The following is a 16,472-nucleotide window of genomic DNA, read 5'->3' as shown; positions in this document are numbered from 1 at the left end:
AATGGCCTGAATGAAAACCTAAATCAACACTTGTAAAAAACACCAACTTCTGACCAATAAACTCTCAAAGAAAATGAAAAAAATGAAAACAGGGACATCAGTGCATTGATGGTGAGAGATCCAGCTCTCAAAGTCAAAGACTGACTGCACTGGAGGAGAGAATCCCGAGACCGAAACTTTCTCAGTAATACACCATTACGCTGACATTTGAATCTTTATGGAGTTCACGAAGCACAGCCAATAAAAACGTGCCCATTATAAAGTGGCATTTGCCTTTTAATCCTCAAAAATGAAACGTAGAGTAGAATAACCAAAGATTACATAAGGATATAAAGTGGAACAATTTTTTTTCCAATGAGCTACATGTACTTGATTTGATTTTTCAATTTTCTTCATAAAAAAATGATTCATTTGTTTAGTTCAAAGATGATGAGAGGTGATACAGGTGTGCATGGTATGGCGATGGATTCAATAGAGGATGCAAATGTATTACTCTTTTGAAAGCATATTGTTTTGAGAAGCAAAACGCTTTATTTTTATTACTCAGATTCTACACACAGGTATTATCTGCTCGGATGACAGCTTTGCGTATGTAATTTGGTTACGACAATTCAACCAAATTTCAACTGTGCATCACTTGATGCTGTGAATGGAGACCTTCTTTGGGTCGACCCACACTTTGATGTCATTCTGTTGTTCCTTCTCCAACATGTTCTGCTTCTCCAAGTTCTCCCTTTTCCTGTAAATGACCAAATAACAAATTGACATCTTCAAACAACCTGAAATGCCACTGGCACCACATCCCAAATCCCCACCTATGGTCCTCAGAGACCGTCTCCTTCTGGCACAAAATCTGACTCTTGCTACAGAAGGCGTCTTTGTGGTGGTCGTAGATAGAGTTGAGAGCGAGGTCGAGACTTTTGTTTGGTGCCTGAGATTAGGAAAAGAGAAGTCACTGCGCTGAAAGAGCATTACCCTTTCTACAGTTTGTTACATGAATGCTGCTGTAGCTCTCTGTGGTTTACCTGATGCTCGCAGTACTCAACACTTCGTCTGGTGCTGGCCTGAGTGGGCGTGTTGTGGAGGTGATTCCAAGGATCCTCTGTCTGGGTGATGTGACTTGGTTCGTCATACGTTTTTCTCTGCACAGCAGAAGGGGAAGAGAGGTTCAAAACTAATTTCTAAATCATTTGGAACTGATGTAATCATACACAAACCCATTCATTTCAAATGAGTGAGTGTGTCCAACCTTTTGATTGGAACAGCCAATCTTATCAAGGCTGACTGAATGATATCCTACAAGTGTAAGGGGCAACCTGTACTTTTGTGTTTGTTTGTGACAATCCTTTTAACTTAATTTGGAGAAAGGATAAAATTATGTTTTTTTTATCGGTTTTCACATTGTAGCCAATATTGTCAGTCAGTTGAATTGAATTCAAAATGAAACTGAAGACTGACTGAAAAAAAGTTATTGTGTAGTTAGTTATTCATTTAAATAGTAAGTTATGAGTAAGTTAAGAGTTAAAACTCTTTGTAGTAATGGAGTTGAAAAACAGACTTAGTTGTTTGATCACTACGCTATGTGGATTGTGTACAGTCCATTATGTTGAGCAGCTTTTGCAACTATCGTCTTTGCATAATAAGATCCAGAAGCTGTCGAGCAGTCCCCAGCACAGCTCAGCCAGCTTCTTTATCTGTTAGTTCTGCTTCTTTGAGTCACTGGCTCTGATGCTGCTTCTCTAAGAGATGGCTGCAAAGCAGATTGCACTCTTCACCACAGACTTAAGGAAGATAAGCAACATCTTGCAGCAAACATTTAAGGACCGGGTCTCGAATGATGAGCTGGAGGGTTGAAGTGTACAGAGTGAGGAGAAACAATGAAAGTACAGCTCCCTCTGGTGCTCCTGTGCTGCTGACCACCTTCTCAGACAGTTTGTGAGGTGGTCAACAATGCAGACAGTCGTGGAGGCATGCACCTTTATTTTCTGGAGCTTCTCGTGTAACAGTGCAGACTGAATTGTGATAAAAGCACTGGAGAAATAAAAAGGACTATGAGGTCCGTGTTGCTGGAGGCACATGCTGAGTGTTGATTTGAGCTGAGCTGATCCTCTTCCATCTTAAAGCCTGGGATCTTTTTCATCCCTGACTACACATCCATCACATTATTGTCCCGAATAACTCCTCAATAACTCCCTGTCTCCCTGAAGGTCTGTCTAATCATGTTCAGCAGCTTTTTCATGTCACTGGTGATCAAGGACTTATTAACATTGAAGCACCTTGCTTTTCTTGTGGGAATAGTCTCCACACAGAAGTTGATATAACCTGTCACACACTCATAGCCATAGTATTAAATGAAATAAAATCTAATCTAATAAAATCAATTTTTTTCACAGAGACCTTTAAAAAAAACTAGATTTGACCAAAGTGCTGTACACAACATTAATTAATGCAGAATAACAACCGTAAAACCAAAACAAATGATGAGAGACAGATTAAAATCACAAGCAACTAAGACAACAGAGTAAAACCAAGTAAAACAAACTAGTTTATTCGCCTATTTTCTTGTATCAACTTCTTATATCTTGTGCAGTTCAATTCACTTCAGTGTTATTTATATAGCGCCAAATTACAGGTCAAGGTCGTCTCATTTCAATTAGAAAATATTTTTGAAGACTTAAAGTACTGCATGGGTCAGGGCTGGATTAGATTACCAAATGGGAGTGGCCTCCAAAATATCCATGTTCACTTTGTAGGAACTGGTACGTGGTATTTGCATTGGGTTGTTTGGGGATGTGTACCATGCACCAACATAACACAAAATCAACTTACATGGTAAGTTCCTGAAGGGTGTAACTGCATCATTACCTTGCATTGAGCTCCTGTTTCAATTTCTACTTTTGAGTCCTGCGTCTTATTGATTTTTCTTTTGTAAATATTGCAAATTTCTTGAATGATTTCATCACATTGTGATACTGGTAACTGTGGATCATGTAATAATTCAACAATGGAATACCTGGCTCTCCTAAACAGGTTCATATGGACTTTATTATTCCTGTCTGTCGTCTGAAAACAGAGTAACAAAGATGGCACATCTTACAGTGCAGTGGATACATTTGTTCTTATGGGCTGTTTGAACCTACAATCCAGCACATAGTTTTCATCTTTGCATTGATTAATCAAAATAAAGGTCTATGTTATCATCAGTACCTTTATCTCAAAACATATATGGCTAGCATGTCTTAAATATTTCTCCACAACTATGTGGCAACCACCTGAAATGATCTCATGACTCCCTTGAGGGCCCGGTTGAGGATCACACTAGACCGTGTCTACCAGGTCTCTTGTCTTGTGGATGACTGGAAAATCATTAGCTCCGTGAGGAGTGATCCCTTAAATGACAGCACAGCAAGTCAAGTATGCAGAAGGTGGAGGTGCACATGTGTCCTTGGCAAGAGACTTCAACATTGAATGTAAATATCCTATATGCATGGGGGTGGAACAGTTGTGGATAGACTACTCAAATGTGCGAAATGTCATTTTTCAATCATTTGAAAGAAAAATTAATTGTACTGTATTGTCCAAGGTTCAAGGTTTTTATTTGTCATTTTTTGCATAAACCAACAGCCCAGACACATTGGAATTCTTGTGCAGAGGCTCTCTCGTCGTCAACAGTTTAGGTAATAAGGAAGTGCATGAAGCAAACTGCATGAAGCAAAAAAGATTCGAGATGGCTGCCTGAATTTTGCTTCAAATCTTTGGAGACAATGCCACATGGAGGTCTGTATAGGCCTATTCCCGGTAATGTGTATAACTGTTCACCCACCTGCGGCGGTCTGAATCCACTCAGGGTGAAGTCGTTTTCAACTTTTGGAGAAGGGTACGGATCCCGGCCCGACATGCTTCAGGAAAAACACACAGAAAAGTCTGTTGCTGTCACCATGGAATCACCAAAGGTAACTGCGATGTTCTATAGAAATCTGGTTTCTAGGCGACAGCAAACTTCCGGTTAAACCCATCACAAGAAAACGTCAAATTCTAGAGCGTTTCCGTTCGAACTCATTTTGAATGGCGAGTTCCTTTTTGGTGTTCATTTCTCACGTTAAGCTAAGTGTTATGGTTGCCATTTACAGAAGAGTATTAGGGCCAGGCATAAGAAAAAATAATAATATTTTGCCCGTCGAGATTAAAGTCAACATGTTGAGAATAAAGTCGACATGTCGAGATTAAAGTCGAAATGTCGAAAATAAAGTTGAAATGACATGTCGACACTGTTCTCGACAGGCAAAATATAAATATGTTTTCTTATGCCTGGCCCTAATACTCTTCCATTGCTTGCTCAAAGCCTTTGTATTTAAAAGCAGGTGTATTCTGACCGCAAGAGTAACGTGCTGCCCAATAGTTCAAACATGTGGCAGTCAAGTTGAACCCACCGTGGGCCATTTAAGATAACAAAACACCAGAGCCAATCATATCCCCGTATTTGCTCTTTGCTGAGGGAGCAGCCGCGCCTCCAGTGCCGGCGGAGGCAGCACCTGAGGGCGCAGGTCAGTTCTCTGCTCCTCCATCTCCATCATTTCAGCACTGACAGCACGCGACCATGCAGCGAGGCCCGGCACACCTGAGCCACTGTGCTCACTGCATAGCTGTCCTGTGGCTGCTTTTTGCACAAGCATCTGCGGAATTGCCCATGTGCAAAGAGGTGAGAAGATTTACATTGCTGTAAGCCATTACGTTACAAATAACAACCTCTTTTTGTTAGATCAATGTGGAGATTTAAAGTGCATTCTGAATTTTTTTAATTTTTAATTTTTTGGGGGGAGTGAGATACTATTTTAAACTTTGCCTTACTTAAACAAAATATTAATTTGTTTTAAGAGGCCATGGTAAGTTCCAAGGTGCTCCAACTGATCTGTGGGACACAATGATGGCAGACACTTTAGAGATATTTGCAAGGAAACTTGTTTAAGCTGTGCGTTTGAAAAGGGTATCATTAGAGCTCTGACTCACTTGTTATCACAGTCAGACAGCAGTTTGTTTCAGCAGAGTCACTTTGATCTTATTCCCATACTGTGTTTGTGCAAAGCACACAATTCCCTTTGCTAGAGTTTGAATTACAGTCCGCTCCCATCTGTGTTGTTTTTATGGCTATCAGACACTTGTTTTACTTGAGCTTCCATATGTTGCACTACTCTCTTTGTGTTCCTCACCCACCTGTCTCTGTTTTCAATTTGCATAACAGCAGTATCTTCTGATAAAAGTCGAACGCCTTTTTAAATTTTTTTTTTTTATCAGCTTACTTTGAAGCCTTACTTCACAAATGTAGTGCAAGGAGCTGCAATGGTTTTATTGCAATTTTAGTGAGCTAACAAAACTTTAGTTCAGGGGGGAGCCCTAGCAGGTGAGTTGTTTCCATGCCAATTTCTTTGACCTCGAAGCACAGCTGTCATGATGTCCTGTTGCCTTGGTTTCCTCATGTTTGTTTAAAGGACGTGATTAAGCTAAGGCACATCTTGCATTTTTACATTAGACCCTCCTATTCAGACCCATATTAATTTCTAAGCACAGCTAATGTCGGAGCTCCAGTAGAAAAACACAGAGGCAGAGAAGTGCTGCTGCTGCTGCTGTGTTTCTGTTAACTATTAATCCCACAGGGCTGTGTGTGGGCTTGGATTGGTCTACTAAGTGACCTTCCATGGAATATTACACCTTGTTGTTGACCAGAAACCAAATCTTGAGATTACACAGAGCACAGTATTAATGGATTGTTACAGATGGTGTCAGATCAACAAGGCAACCTTTACTGTTTTAATTCACTCCTAATTGTTTTCCCAAATGATATCACCTTGGGCGGGACGATGTTTGCCAGTCAGCTACTGTAACAGCACAGCAAAAACTTCCCGCCTGCGTTATTGCTGTCCGCGGAGACACTGAAATGACATGTTTGCATAGGGATCCTACAAATCCGACAAATCAGCATTTCTCCCCCGAGTTTAGTAAATAAGCCCTGAAGGCTGCACAGAAGCCGCAGCTCATCGTTGTTAAGTGAAAACAGTTGAGAAGGCCTCCATGGCAAATATTAGCATCACCTTTTATTTGTAAAAGAGGCTGGCCTGGTGAGGGACTGGAATGCCGGTAGTGCATAACGACCTAGTGATATAATTATAATAACAGCACCATTTATTTTATTAAATGCACAATGAGTGGGTTTGCTTTGTGTTCTTTGGTTCCAGATTCTGAAATTCTAGAGTTTTATGCCTTACTGACATTCTAATTAACCCAAGGTTTTGAGTAGTTTGTTGGAAAGAAAACCCCACATAATCGAAATTGATGAACATTTGCACAGCCAGAGCTGTTTCTGTATCAGTCTAATTTGTTTTATGTGTATTCCTCCATATTATTTGCATATTGTAGCAGTTTCGGTTTATTCTTCAGCCGTGTGAAACTCACACCTGTGTTTTGGCCCTGCAGTCAGATTATCACTTTGAGTACACAGAGTGTGACGTGCTCGGCTCAAGATGGAGGGTGGCGGTTCCCAACAAAGCTGACATATGTACTGGCCTCCCAGATCCAGTCAAAGGCACTCACTGCAGTAAGTGTCCTACTTTTACATCCTATTTTAGATATCTCCTCCAAACCCTTAGTCTGTATCAAAGCCTCACTGCCGAGTGTATATCTTCATTGAGCTTTTATATTTCGGCCCTTCTTCTCTGTTTTTGTCCTTTGTCTTTAGCCTTCACCTGTAATGAGGGGGAGTTCCTTGACATGCAGTCGCAGCGGTGCCAGAAATGTGCTGCAGGTACCTACTCTCTGGGAACCGGTGTGGCCTTTGAAGAGTGGGACAGCTTGCCAACTGGTTTTGTCACTCATGGGGTGACGATGAATGAAGAGACTGCTTCTACAGACTGTTCCAAGTTAGTGTAGACTGAAACTCGCTCGTTTTATCATAAAAGACCCCCTTTTTTTTCCTTTAAAAGGCTCATCCAACTGTTTCTCCTGACAATGCTTTTACAGCTCCACCTGGATGCCAAAGGGTGACTATGTAGCTTCAAACACAGACGAGTGCACTGCAACGCTGTCTTATGCTGTGAGCCTGAAAAAAACGGGAACTCTGTCGTTTGAATATTTCTACCCCGACAACGGCATCTACTTTGAGTTCTTTGTGAGTGTTTGCTTCTGTATGACTGATTATGGCATGCAGGGGGAATACTGAGTCAACTTTTCTCCTTTGGTAGGTCCAGAATGACAAGTGTCAGTCGACAGACTCTGGGAGCCGGTGGATGAGGATCTCAGACAACAACTGGAGCCAGTACAAGGTTTGTCCCAGTGAGGCTTCAACATTTACACCACATTGGTTGGCTTCTGGTTGTTGCTGGGGAGGTTTGATTTTAAAAGTACTTGCTTGTTGACTCTGTGCAGGTAGATCTGAGAAACGGCAACAATGTGCTGTACTGGAAAACTAAAGCGTATGCTTTGCAGAATAGTGCTGTCAAACCTGTGCTGTTAAGAAACATTCAGGTCTCAGGTACGATAACGCCTGGAGTGTTTTTGTGCGCTCAGCCATTCTAAACATGTGTTTATTCCCCTGCTCCCGGTGTCTGTCAATGATTAAAGGCTGATTGATGCTTTCTTCCAGGGGTGGCCTACACATCTGAGTGTTTCCACTGCAAACCGGGAACCCACAGCTCAAAAGCAGGATCTGCGCGCTGCGCTCCCTGCCCTGCTGATACCTACTCCAACAAGGGCGCCACTGTTTGCCACGAGTGTGAACAAGACAAATACGCAGGTATGCCTGTTTGCATTTGTAATTCTCTGTCAACAGCCACCAATCATTATCGCTCACAGCTATTTCTAGTAGACTCACAATGATTACGTATTTGCATTTAGTTCCACTTATGCAAGGCAGTCAGCATGCAAATACAGGATTTACTGCTTAAATGGTTACAGAGGGTTCTTATCACTGAATCTTGATGTAAGCTGTGTGCTTTCCCGCACATCTGTTGGCCGTCTCTCTCGACTTTGATATTTCCAGAACCTGGTTCGGGGAGCTGCAAACCAAGACCTGCATGTACAACTAGCGACTACTTCTACACCCACACCCCCTGCGACTCTCAGGGAAAGGTACAGACTTGCTCCGTTGAGACAGACAAATCCCAAAACCAATCAATTGGTGTATTGTTCTGTAGCAACCCTGACCCGTGTCTGATTTGCTGTGTGCCTTAGACTCAGCTCATGTACAAGTGGATTGAGCCCAAGATCTGCAGTGAGAGCGCAGCGGGAGCGGCGAAGCTTCCAGCGTCAGGGGAGAAACAGACCTGTCCGCCATGTAACCTGGGCTTTTTTGTCACCAACTCCTCCACCTGTGAGCCGTGTAGCAAAGATTCCTACTCAAACGGAACAGGTGCAGCATAATTTTTTTTGTTGTTGTTGTATGTCAATCTAATGGACTTATTTTGCTATTATGAGTTCTGCAGGAACGTGTTGATTATGTATCACATCAGGTTTTACTTACCAAATAGAAAGAAGTGATTTAATTTAAAGTTTATTTGCTCGTGCTGGAGTCTTTTGGTGTTTAGGTTGCTGTTGGAGGGGATGCTGGGTTATATTCCAGTAAAATACTGTACATTTATCTCTATGTAAACACATGTGCCTTAGTTTGTGCTGCTGTTGATGTCTGAGATGGCTGGTGTGGAGAGTGTAGACAGTTTGTCTTGTACGGCTGAGTCTGTTTTTTGCCATGAAATATCACGATAAAGATGCAGTGGAACTGATTAAATTGCTTTGGAACAGCAAAAACATATTGGACTGAAACACGTGGAAAACACCTCAACTCAAGCAATACAGTTTTCCATAAAGTCTGGAATTCCACAATTATTGGACTTCTCATCTGCTTCTGCGTCTGTGTAAATTGTGACATAAAAAAGCATGCACATTCACATAGAATCAAACATGTAGCCATTTGTCATTACATTGTAAAACTGGCTTGTAAAATATCCTGACAGTATCACATTATTTACTCACAGTTTGTACGAAGTGCCCTGTTGGCACAGAGCCAGTGATGGGCTTTGAGTACAAATGGTGGAACACGATGCCGACAAACATGAAGAGCTCTGTCTTCCGTCAAGAGTACAGCGACTCTGACCGTAACACAGGTGAGAGACTCAACATTAGGGAACGCCATGCAGAAGAGGGAAGACATTGTATCCATAAAGTTTTGCTGAATGATTCATTTCTATCAGATAAGAGCGAATTAACTTGTGAGGGACTCCTTAGAACAGGAAGACAGTAGAAATATGAATCAGCCTGTGATGGAAGGATAGCACTAACGATACAACTGAACAGAAAATAGCAGCAATTATTTCCAAATTAATCAAAGCTTTACAAGTGGCGACTGAATAAAGATTATTGTGTAAGTGTGCTAAAAATTAAACCCCTAACTGCTTGTAATCGATACACCCTAATGTAAAGAGTTTTGTTAGAGAGGTGAATGACCTCTGAGTCCTCTGAGTGTGAATTAATTCCTGGGAGGATAACACATAAGAGTTGAGCTGCTTTTCGCATTTCTAATTTTGTCTACATTTATTTATTTTGGTAATGGTAGTATGGGAGGTAGCCGGAGAGTATGTATACACCACCCCGGGGGATCAGGACACTGACTACCTGATGCTCACGCTCACTGTCCCAGGATACAGGTGAAGATTTTCCTTTATGGAATTACTCATAAAAATATCCCAGTATGTGCATTATGTCCCAAATTTGAGATCTTAACATTATGGATGAATAACTAAGAGAAAAATTGTATGATGTGTTAGAAAATATTCCTTGTTTTCACAGGATGCCTCAATCCATGACCAAAGACGGTGAAAGGAGTGAACTATCTCGCGTCACCTTTGTCTTTGAGACTGCATGCACCGCCGACTGCAAGTTTTACTTCCTGGCGGTAAAGAATTTCTCTGTCATCTTTGTCTCATAAAAGCTTTCGCATGTTTGTGTGGGACTCACACATATCAAATAAGTTGGACACTGCACAAATAAATGGAGGGCGATTGTTTCTCTGCAGGGCTATAATAAGTGGAATAACAACTTGGTGGAGCAGTGGAAAGGCAGCAGCAGGAAGCAGTCGTACTCCTACCTGATTCGGAGCAACAGCACCGTCAGCTTCACCTGGACATTTCAACGGACAGAGGAATTCAGCGCAGTGAGTCACATGTTACACATCCCAGCTCTCACAGCTGGTCTACCACCTTCTGACCATTTCAAAGAATATTTCGCAGTGGTTTATTGCCTTGACTGGTTAGACGACACTTATTTCACTTCAGTCATCCATCACTCTCACTGGACTTTATGGAGTAAATCCTACGGAAGTATGAAACATGGTAAAATCACACTTTTTGGTTCAAGTTTACCCATAAAAAAACTAAATGAAAGAAAACTAGACTTTCTAATTAAATTTCTTGTCATTGCAATGTAATCTGTCAGGTCAGCATAAAACTGGGTTTTATGAAATTGAAACGGTTCCTTTCTAATTCAATTTTTTGAACCAAATAAAAAATAAATCTACATTTTGAACTGATCTCTATTCATAATTTAACTTGTAAAGTCTCTTTTTTGCACACAATGCAATGTATTTTGTACATAATCTTCTTTTCACTGGGAGACACTACAGTGAGTTTGAATAATGATTAAAAAAATTCATGTAAAGGTTTCTAGGATGTGTGAGGGTTTGTTAGAGGGGAAGACGAGTGTAGTTATAATAGCTGTAGATCTTTTAAATGCTCACCAAAACCTGTTGTTCCAAGCTGTTGAGGTGTTCACGTTTGCTTTGGCAGTTAGTGGAGTGTTCTTGCGCTGAAATGACTGTTTCATGTTGGTCCCTGATATATTATACTTATATTATACTGTGCTCTAGATGGCAGCCTTGAGCTGTAAGACCACTTTGCACTCTGTAGTTCTTTTCTCTTTGCCTCTGTCTTATACTGTATATAGTACATAATTCAGGGGTAAGCTGTGTTTATTTTAAGCTGAGTGGGCAACTACAATATGTGTGCAAAATGGTTGCTGAATGATCCCTTGTGTCTCTTTTCCCTCAGGAGAGAAAGTTCAGTGCTGACGTTGCAAAGATCTACTCCATCCACATCACCAATGTGATCGGAGGTGTGGTCTCACAGTGCCGTCGCTGTGCTCTGACATCTTTTAAGGCTGACTCCACCTGTGTTCCCTGCCCAGTGGGACACTACATGGTCAATGCGACAGGAGCGTGTAAGAGCTGCCCGCCAAACACCTTCATCAGGACCAGTCAGGCCGTCGGAGCGGCTGCTTGTGTTCAGTGTGGACCACACACCCAGAGAAACAACGTAAGAAACCAAAATCAACCACAAAGTAATTCAACAAAAAAAAATCCTCATTGTTTTTGACATTGCATTGACATGTAGCTTTCATAGCTTTTAGTCGTCTCCTTTTCTTTACATGAACCTGTTTTCAGATAGAATGAAGCATAACTATTAGGTTAAAGTACATATAATTGGATGAAAAGGATTCCATCTTTACATTGCACTCCAAATGTGCGGGGGGCTTTAAAATCTGTACTAAAAGGAACAAAAGCCTACAAAACATCTAACTGTGCAGTTTAAAGAATGAAGAAAGTAGGACATCATTAGATATATAGCAAAAAAAAAATAAAAATCAACATTGTCCCTTGATTACATCTTTAAGCAGACAGTCGCTGTACGATCTGCAATCCACAAACCTTCTCTATCAAAACACAAACCCTTGTGCTGCTGCTGCCCTATTTGATTTTGAATTGATCAGCTAGTTTCCCTAAAAGAATGAGGGTCTCACTGAGGTGCTGCTTACTTTCCATTCGCCCTTGAATATGAATATATATATCGAGAGTTTAATCAAAAAAACTCCCAAATAACAATTCTAAACTAATTCTGAACCAAAGGAAGTACTACAATCCTAAAAAGACAAAGCTTTTGTTAAGACCTCTTCTAATATGAAGAGAGGAAACGCAATAAAGCCTTCAGCCCAACGTCAGGTGAACATTTCCCACAGACAGATCCCAGTTATTCCACCCTCTGTAAACACAAGACAATGTGCGTGTAAACACACTTGCTGACACCCTGACCTGGATCTGCAGGCCCACACAGCTTGCCTCAGTGACTGTACGTTGAACGTTCAGATGGGAGGAGGGAACCTGCTGCACTACGACTTCACTCCTCTGTCCAACGTCACCAGCTTCCACAGCAGCCCCCGCTTCACCAACAAAGGCCTGCGCTATTTCCATCGCTTTAATTTGGGTCTTTGTGGGAACGAGGTGAGAAATCGGTGATCAGAAAGCCTTTTGTCTTTGTGAAATCCATTTTGATGTGCATATTAACCTGGCGTGTGCCTCTTAGAGTCGAGTGCCAGCCTCCTGTGTGGATAATGTAACGGAGAGTGAGAGAGTGGTTAAAGGATACATCTGTCAGTCTACTGTGGTTCCCTCTGACATCAGGAGTCAGAGCATGGTGTCCTCCCAGCCTTTCATCATCGGTGACTCACTCATCGGTATGGACTGAATCTGCAACTATATATATTCAGTTAGTGCTCTGAAAATACTGATTTTACCTATAAGAGTTTGCTGATCATTGTCATATTAAAAAAGTAGAGAAGTCATTATTGTGACCATCTCCATCTTGTGACAATATTATTTGTAACCTTCTGCTTTTATGATCTCATTTCAAATATGAAAAAATCTATGAAGTCTTTTGCTTGTGACAAAATATCTGTGAAAGTCCTGTGTTAGCAAACCCCAGCATGATGACACAGCATGGTGGCATTATTCAGCACTCACTACAAGCTCAAAACGCTGATGTGTAAAGGATTTAAAACCTGCGAGCATACAGGTTCATACGGGTCTTGTTTGTTTGCTGCTTCTTCAGACTTCTGAAACAGTTATAAAAAGGGATCATCACATATTTTCATATTTTACAGATACACGTGGCCTTGGAAGAAGCATCAAATAAACGCAACTTTGTCGGGTTGTTTGCAAGGAAAAAAAAAACATGTTGATGCTGGTTTTGATTGTGTGTCTCTAATCTATCAGTTATTAATGAGCCATGTCTTTTAATTGTGAAGGTATGACCACTGAGACGACCCTGGGTGGCATCTCTTCTCCTACGTGGCTGTTCCCCTCAACGTCAAGCCTGCCAGATGTCATATTCTACTACAAGTAAAAAAAGACAACAGTGATTCATTCACTTCACCCTTTAATGTTTCTTTTTTTAGACTTGTACTGAAATATGTGTTCAGCTGATGTAGTCAACAAACATAGATAACAGTATAGATAACAGTGTTTGCTGTGTGTGCACTGCAACTACTGAGGAACTAGTGTTCCTGTAGTACTGACATCATAAAGTGTTATTTATGTTTAAATTGTGCTGAACTGTCAATGGACCCTTTCTTTCGAATGGGCTAGTGTGAAGAGGTTAAATCATGCTGATGCTTTCAAATGCATACTGGCAGATTTGATGCTGGGAGTTTTATGATTTTTGAAATAATGACATGTAAGTGGGAATCAAAAATGTTTATGATGTTGTTTCCCGATGTCTCCAGGTCCAGTGATACAACTCAGACTTGTAAACAAGGCAGGTCAGCCACCATCAGACTTAGATGCAACCCCACAGTCACTGCTAAAGACCACATCACACTCCCAAGGTACTGTGCATAAGCTCAGATACTCACACTGTGTTACTAATATTATGCTGCATAAAGCTGTGGACAAAGTGACTCCTATAAGTGACTTGGAGGGTCACTAATAGGAACAGTGGGTAACAGTTACTGTCATCTTGTGGTTAAGTTGGAGACAGCAAACATCACAAATGCTGTCCATCACACTATCTAGCATCAAATATCTAATATTGTAGGCTATACTACCTGTTGAGGAAAAAACATGCAACTTCTACACTGCACAGAAGACTTTTGTTCTTTATCAACGATTTCCATCTGAGAAAGACCACGTTTGTGTTTATTCTTGTTGTGTGTACCTCCAAACACAGCGCCCGCAACCGTGAATCTACTCTCGGCTTCTTTGTAGCTCTCTTAACCAGTGGCAGATCTAGAATTTCCAGTTCTTTTTTTCGACTGGAACTTGGAAATTCGGACTTCCAAGATTAAGTAGAATGAAAGTCCATTAGTGATTAATATGTTAAAGTCTATTTAGAAATGCCGCTTTCTCACTTAAGAGTACCTCTTTATCAACATTCAAGTTGGATTGTTTTCCCTTTTATTGTCTTTTTCCCACTAGATATTAACACAGCATAAATATAATTGTAAAAAGTGGTTAAAGTGCCACAGTTTGTTTCTTTTTCTCCACTGTAAAGAGTCAAGCTACCAGTGACTGGGCAGGGATACTTCAGGGCCAGCCAGTCAGATTTCAACATTTCTCTCCCCTGGATCCACCCATCACCTGAACAATAACTTTCCTTTATGGCAGTAATATAGCCAATATAGAAAGAAAGACCTGCTGTGCTAATAGATATAAATGGCTAATTTTATTGTACTAACTAATTTAGCGAGACAATGATATATCATAGAAATACTGTTTTAATCATCAAATCAGACAAGCTGTTTCTCATGGATCTTTGGTATAGTCACACATTGCAATTTTAAAGCTTGTAATCGTCTCCCTGATCTGGTTTTCCTTCACAGTAACTGTTCTGAGGGGACGTGTGATGGTTGTTCTTTCCATTTCCTTCGGCAGAGCCAGCATGCGTGTCCTCTCTGCACTAAAAACCACTACAGGGAGATTGTCAGCGCTTGCATCCAGGGAATACAGGTAGTGCTCCACAGCCATGAACTTAATGACAAAAATCATTCTAACACCTGAGCTCCACAAATCCATCACCGGTCCATCACACACAAAGAAAAAATGATAGATGGTGTTCGTTTTCCTTTCCTTGCAATGGTTTAGTTGCTTAGAGTGTTGTCTTTTATTCGCTTGATGTACGGGATATAAAACTGGTAGAGCATCTTTTATCTGTCTGCCAATACCTAATCTTCTGGTGGCCGTAGCTTTACGTCAAACGGAGAGTGGTATCAGTCAAGAAAGCAAAAATGTGTATGTCTCAAAATCTCGAACTGTTGTTGTAAATGAGATATTCAAAATGATGAGAAAATCTGACTTCCTGTGTCACAGAGAACCACCTATGTGTGGCAGCAGCCTCTGCAGTGTTACGGAGGAGAGTCGCTACCTGCACAGAAAGTCAGCGCTTGTGTGACTCTGGATTTCTGGCTCAAGTTTGGTGTTTCCACAGGAGTGATCGCTGCCGCTCTGCTCATCAGTATCAGCTGTTATTTTTGGAAGAAGACACGCAAGTGAGACCATTGTGCTTTACATTTCCCTGAATGTTTCCAACAGGCGACCACCGGATCTTAGCTAATACCATGACCATACCTTATATCTAAGATGTTATTCTGGTCATCTCCCACCTGTAGGCTGCAGTATAAATACTCCAGGTTGATGATGACCTCTGGAGGTAAAGAGTGTGAGCTGCCCACCGCGGACAGCTGTGCAATAATGGAGGGAGAGGATGCAGAGGATGACCTAATGGACCTCACCAAGAACTCATTCTTTACCAAAATTAAGTCTTTCTCACGAGAGGTCAGTAACCCTCCCCAAAAAAACTTTGCACTGAGTCACTTGAGCCTACTGATTACACTTCCTGACGTTATTAATGTGTTTGCAGAGAACATCGGACGGATTTGATTCGGTTCCACTTAAGTCATCCTCTTCATACCACCAACCAGACGAAGAGGACTCTGATGACGCTTAAATCAGATGATGAGCAGATCTTCAGTCTTCAGTTTTAGTGTTAAATGTCAGTACCACTCCAAGAGTCTTTGTTTAGTCCAAAAACAGACACGGGCTGTTTTTAATTTATTACTAAAGATAGTAATACTGTACTGAGAGAGTTCACATAAAAAAAATGGAAATTTGATTTAGTATTATTTGTGAGATGCTACATTGTCAAGCCTAATACTGAAATGCAAAGCCTCCATATGGAGATTTGTTGTACTTTTAAAGTTTTTTTCAAAACTATTCAAATGTGGAGGACGTTTTTTGAAGATGTGTAAAAAGTGTACGACTGTGATTTTTTAAAAAAAATATTTGTTTTCCTCCTTTTTTTCCCCATATCAGAGTACTGTGTTCATTAAGCCACTGTTTAGTCTTATAAAGTTATTTGATAATATGTGAATTTTATTTACTGAAAGTGTGCTATTTTATGAAATAAAAACTTTGTGTACTATGACAAACAGCAAAATGCACAACTCAAGGAATTACAGTTAGCATGACCTAAATGCTGCCTTTGGGTATTCTATGTTAGATCATGTAAAAGATTATCCAAATAATTTAATAAAAGAATGGAGGTTGCTTCAACTAAGGTAAATACAATTGTGTAAAAGTGTGAATTTTAATCATATTATGAGGATGT

General features: G+C 40.8%; 2 protein-coding genes across 2 annotated transcripts; one reads left to right on the top strand and one right to left on the bottom strand.

Moving 5' to 3' along the window:
- Positions 1–438: 438 nt before the first annotated feature.
- On the bottom strand, positions 439–3,967 carry cfap276 (cilia and flagella associated protein 276). Its single transcript, XM_075475651.1, has 4 exons — positions 3,824–3,967; positions 1,026–1,142; positions 816–931; positions 439–739 (listed from the first exon to the last, which is right to left on the bottom strand). The coding sequence occupies exons 1-4, from the start codon at positions 3,896–3,898 to the stop codon at positions 634–636; spliced, it is 414 nt and encodes a 137-aa protein (XP_075331766.1). The 5' UTR covers positions 3,899–3,967; the 3' UTR covers positions 439–633.
- A 586-nt stretch (positions 3,968–4,553) lies between these two features.
- elapor1 (endosome-lysosome associated apoptosis and autophagy regulator 1) lies at positions 4,554–16,432 on the top strand. Its single transcript, XM_075476639.1, has 22 exons — positions 4,554–4,699; positions 6,469–6,589; positions 6,731–6,911; positions 7,012–7,159; positions 7,233–7,313; positions 7,417–7,522; positions 7,634–7,783; positions 8,030–8,118; positions 8,221–8,398; positions 9,021–9,149; positions 9,599–9,689; positions 9,832–9,937; positions 10,058–10,195; positions 11,088–11,351; positions 12,137–12,313; positions 12,396–12,546; positions 13,117–13,210; positions 13,594–13,695; positions 14,689–14,815; positions 15,176–15,354; positions 15,475–15,640; positions 15,726–16,432. The coding sequence occupies exons 1-22, from the start codon at positions 4,598–4,600 to the stop codon at positions 15,810–15,812; spliced, it is 2,967 nt and encodes a 988-aa protein (XP_075332754.1). The 5' UTR covers positions 4,554–4,597; the 3' UTR covers positions 15,813–16,432.
- Positions 16,433–16,472: the final 40 nt, after the last annotated feature.

The sequence above is a fragment of the Odontesthes bonariensis genome, chromosome 10 (assembly GCF_027942865.1).
Source record: "Odontesthes bonariensis isolate fOdoBon6 chromosome 10, fOdoBon6.hap1, whole genome shotgun sequence".
Taxonomy (NCBI): domain Eukaryota; kingdom Metazoa; phylum Chordata; class Actinopteri; order Atheriniformes; family Atherinopsidae; genus Odontesthes; species Odontesthes bonariensis.
The sequence above is the reverse complement of the archived record's forward strand: the minus strand, read 5'-3'. Positions and strand labels throughout refer to the sequence as shown.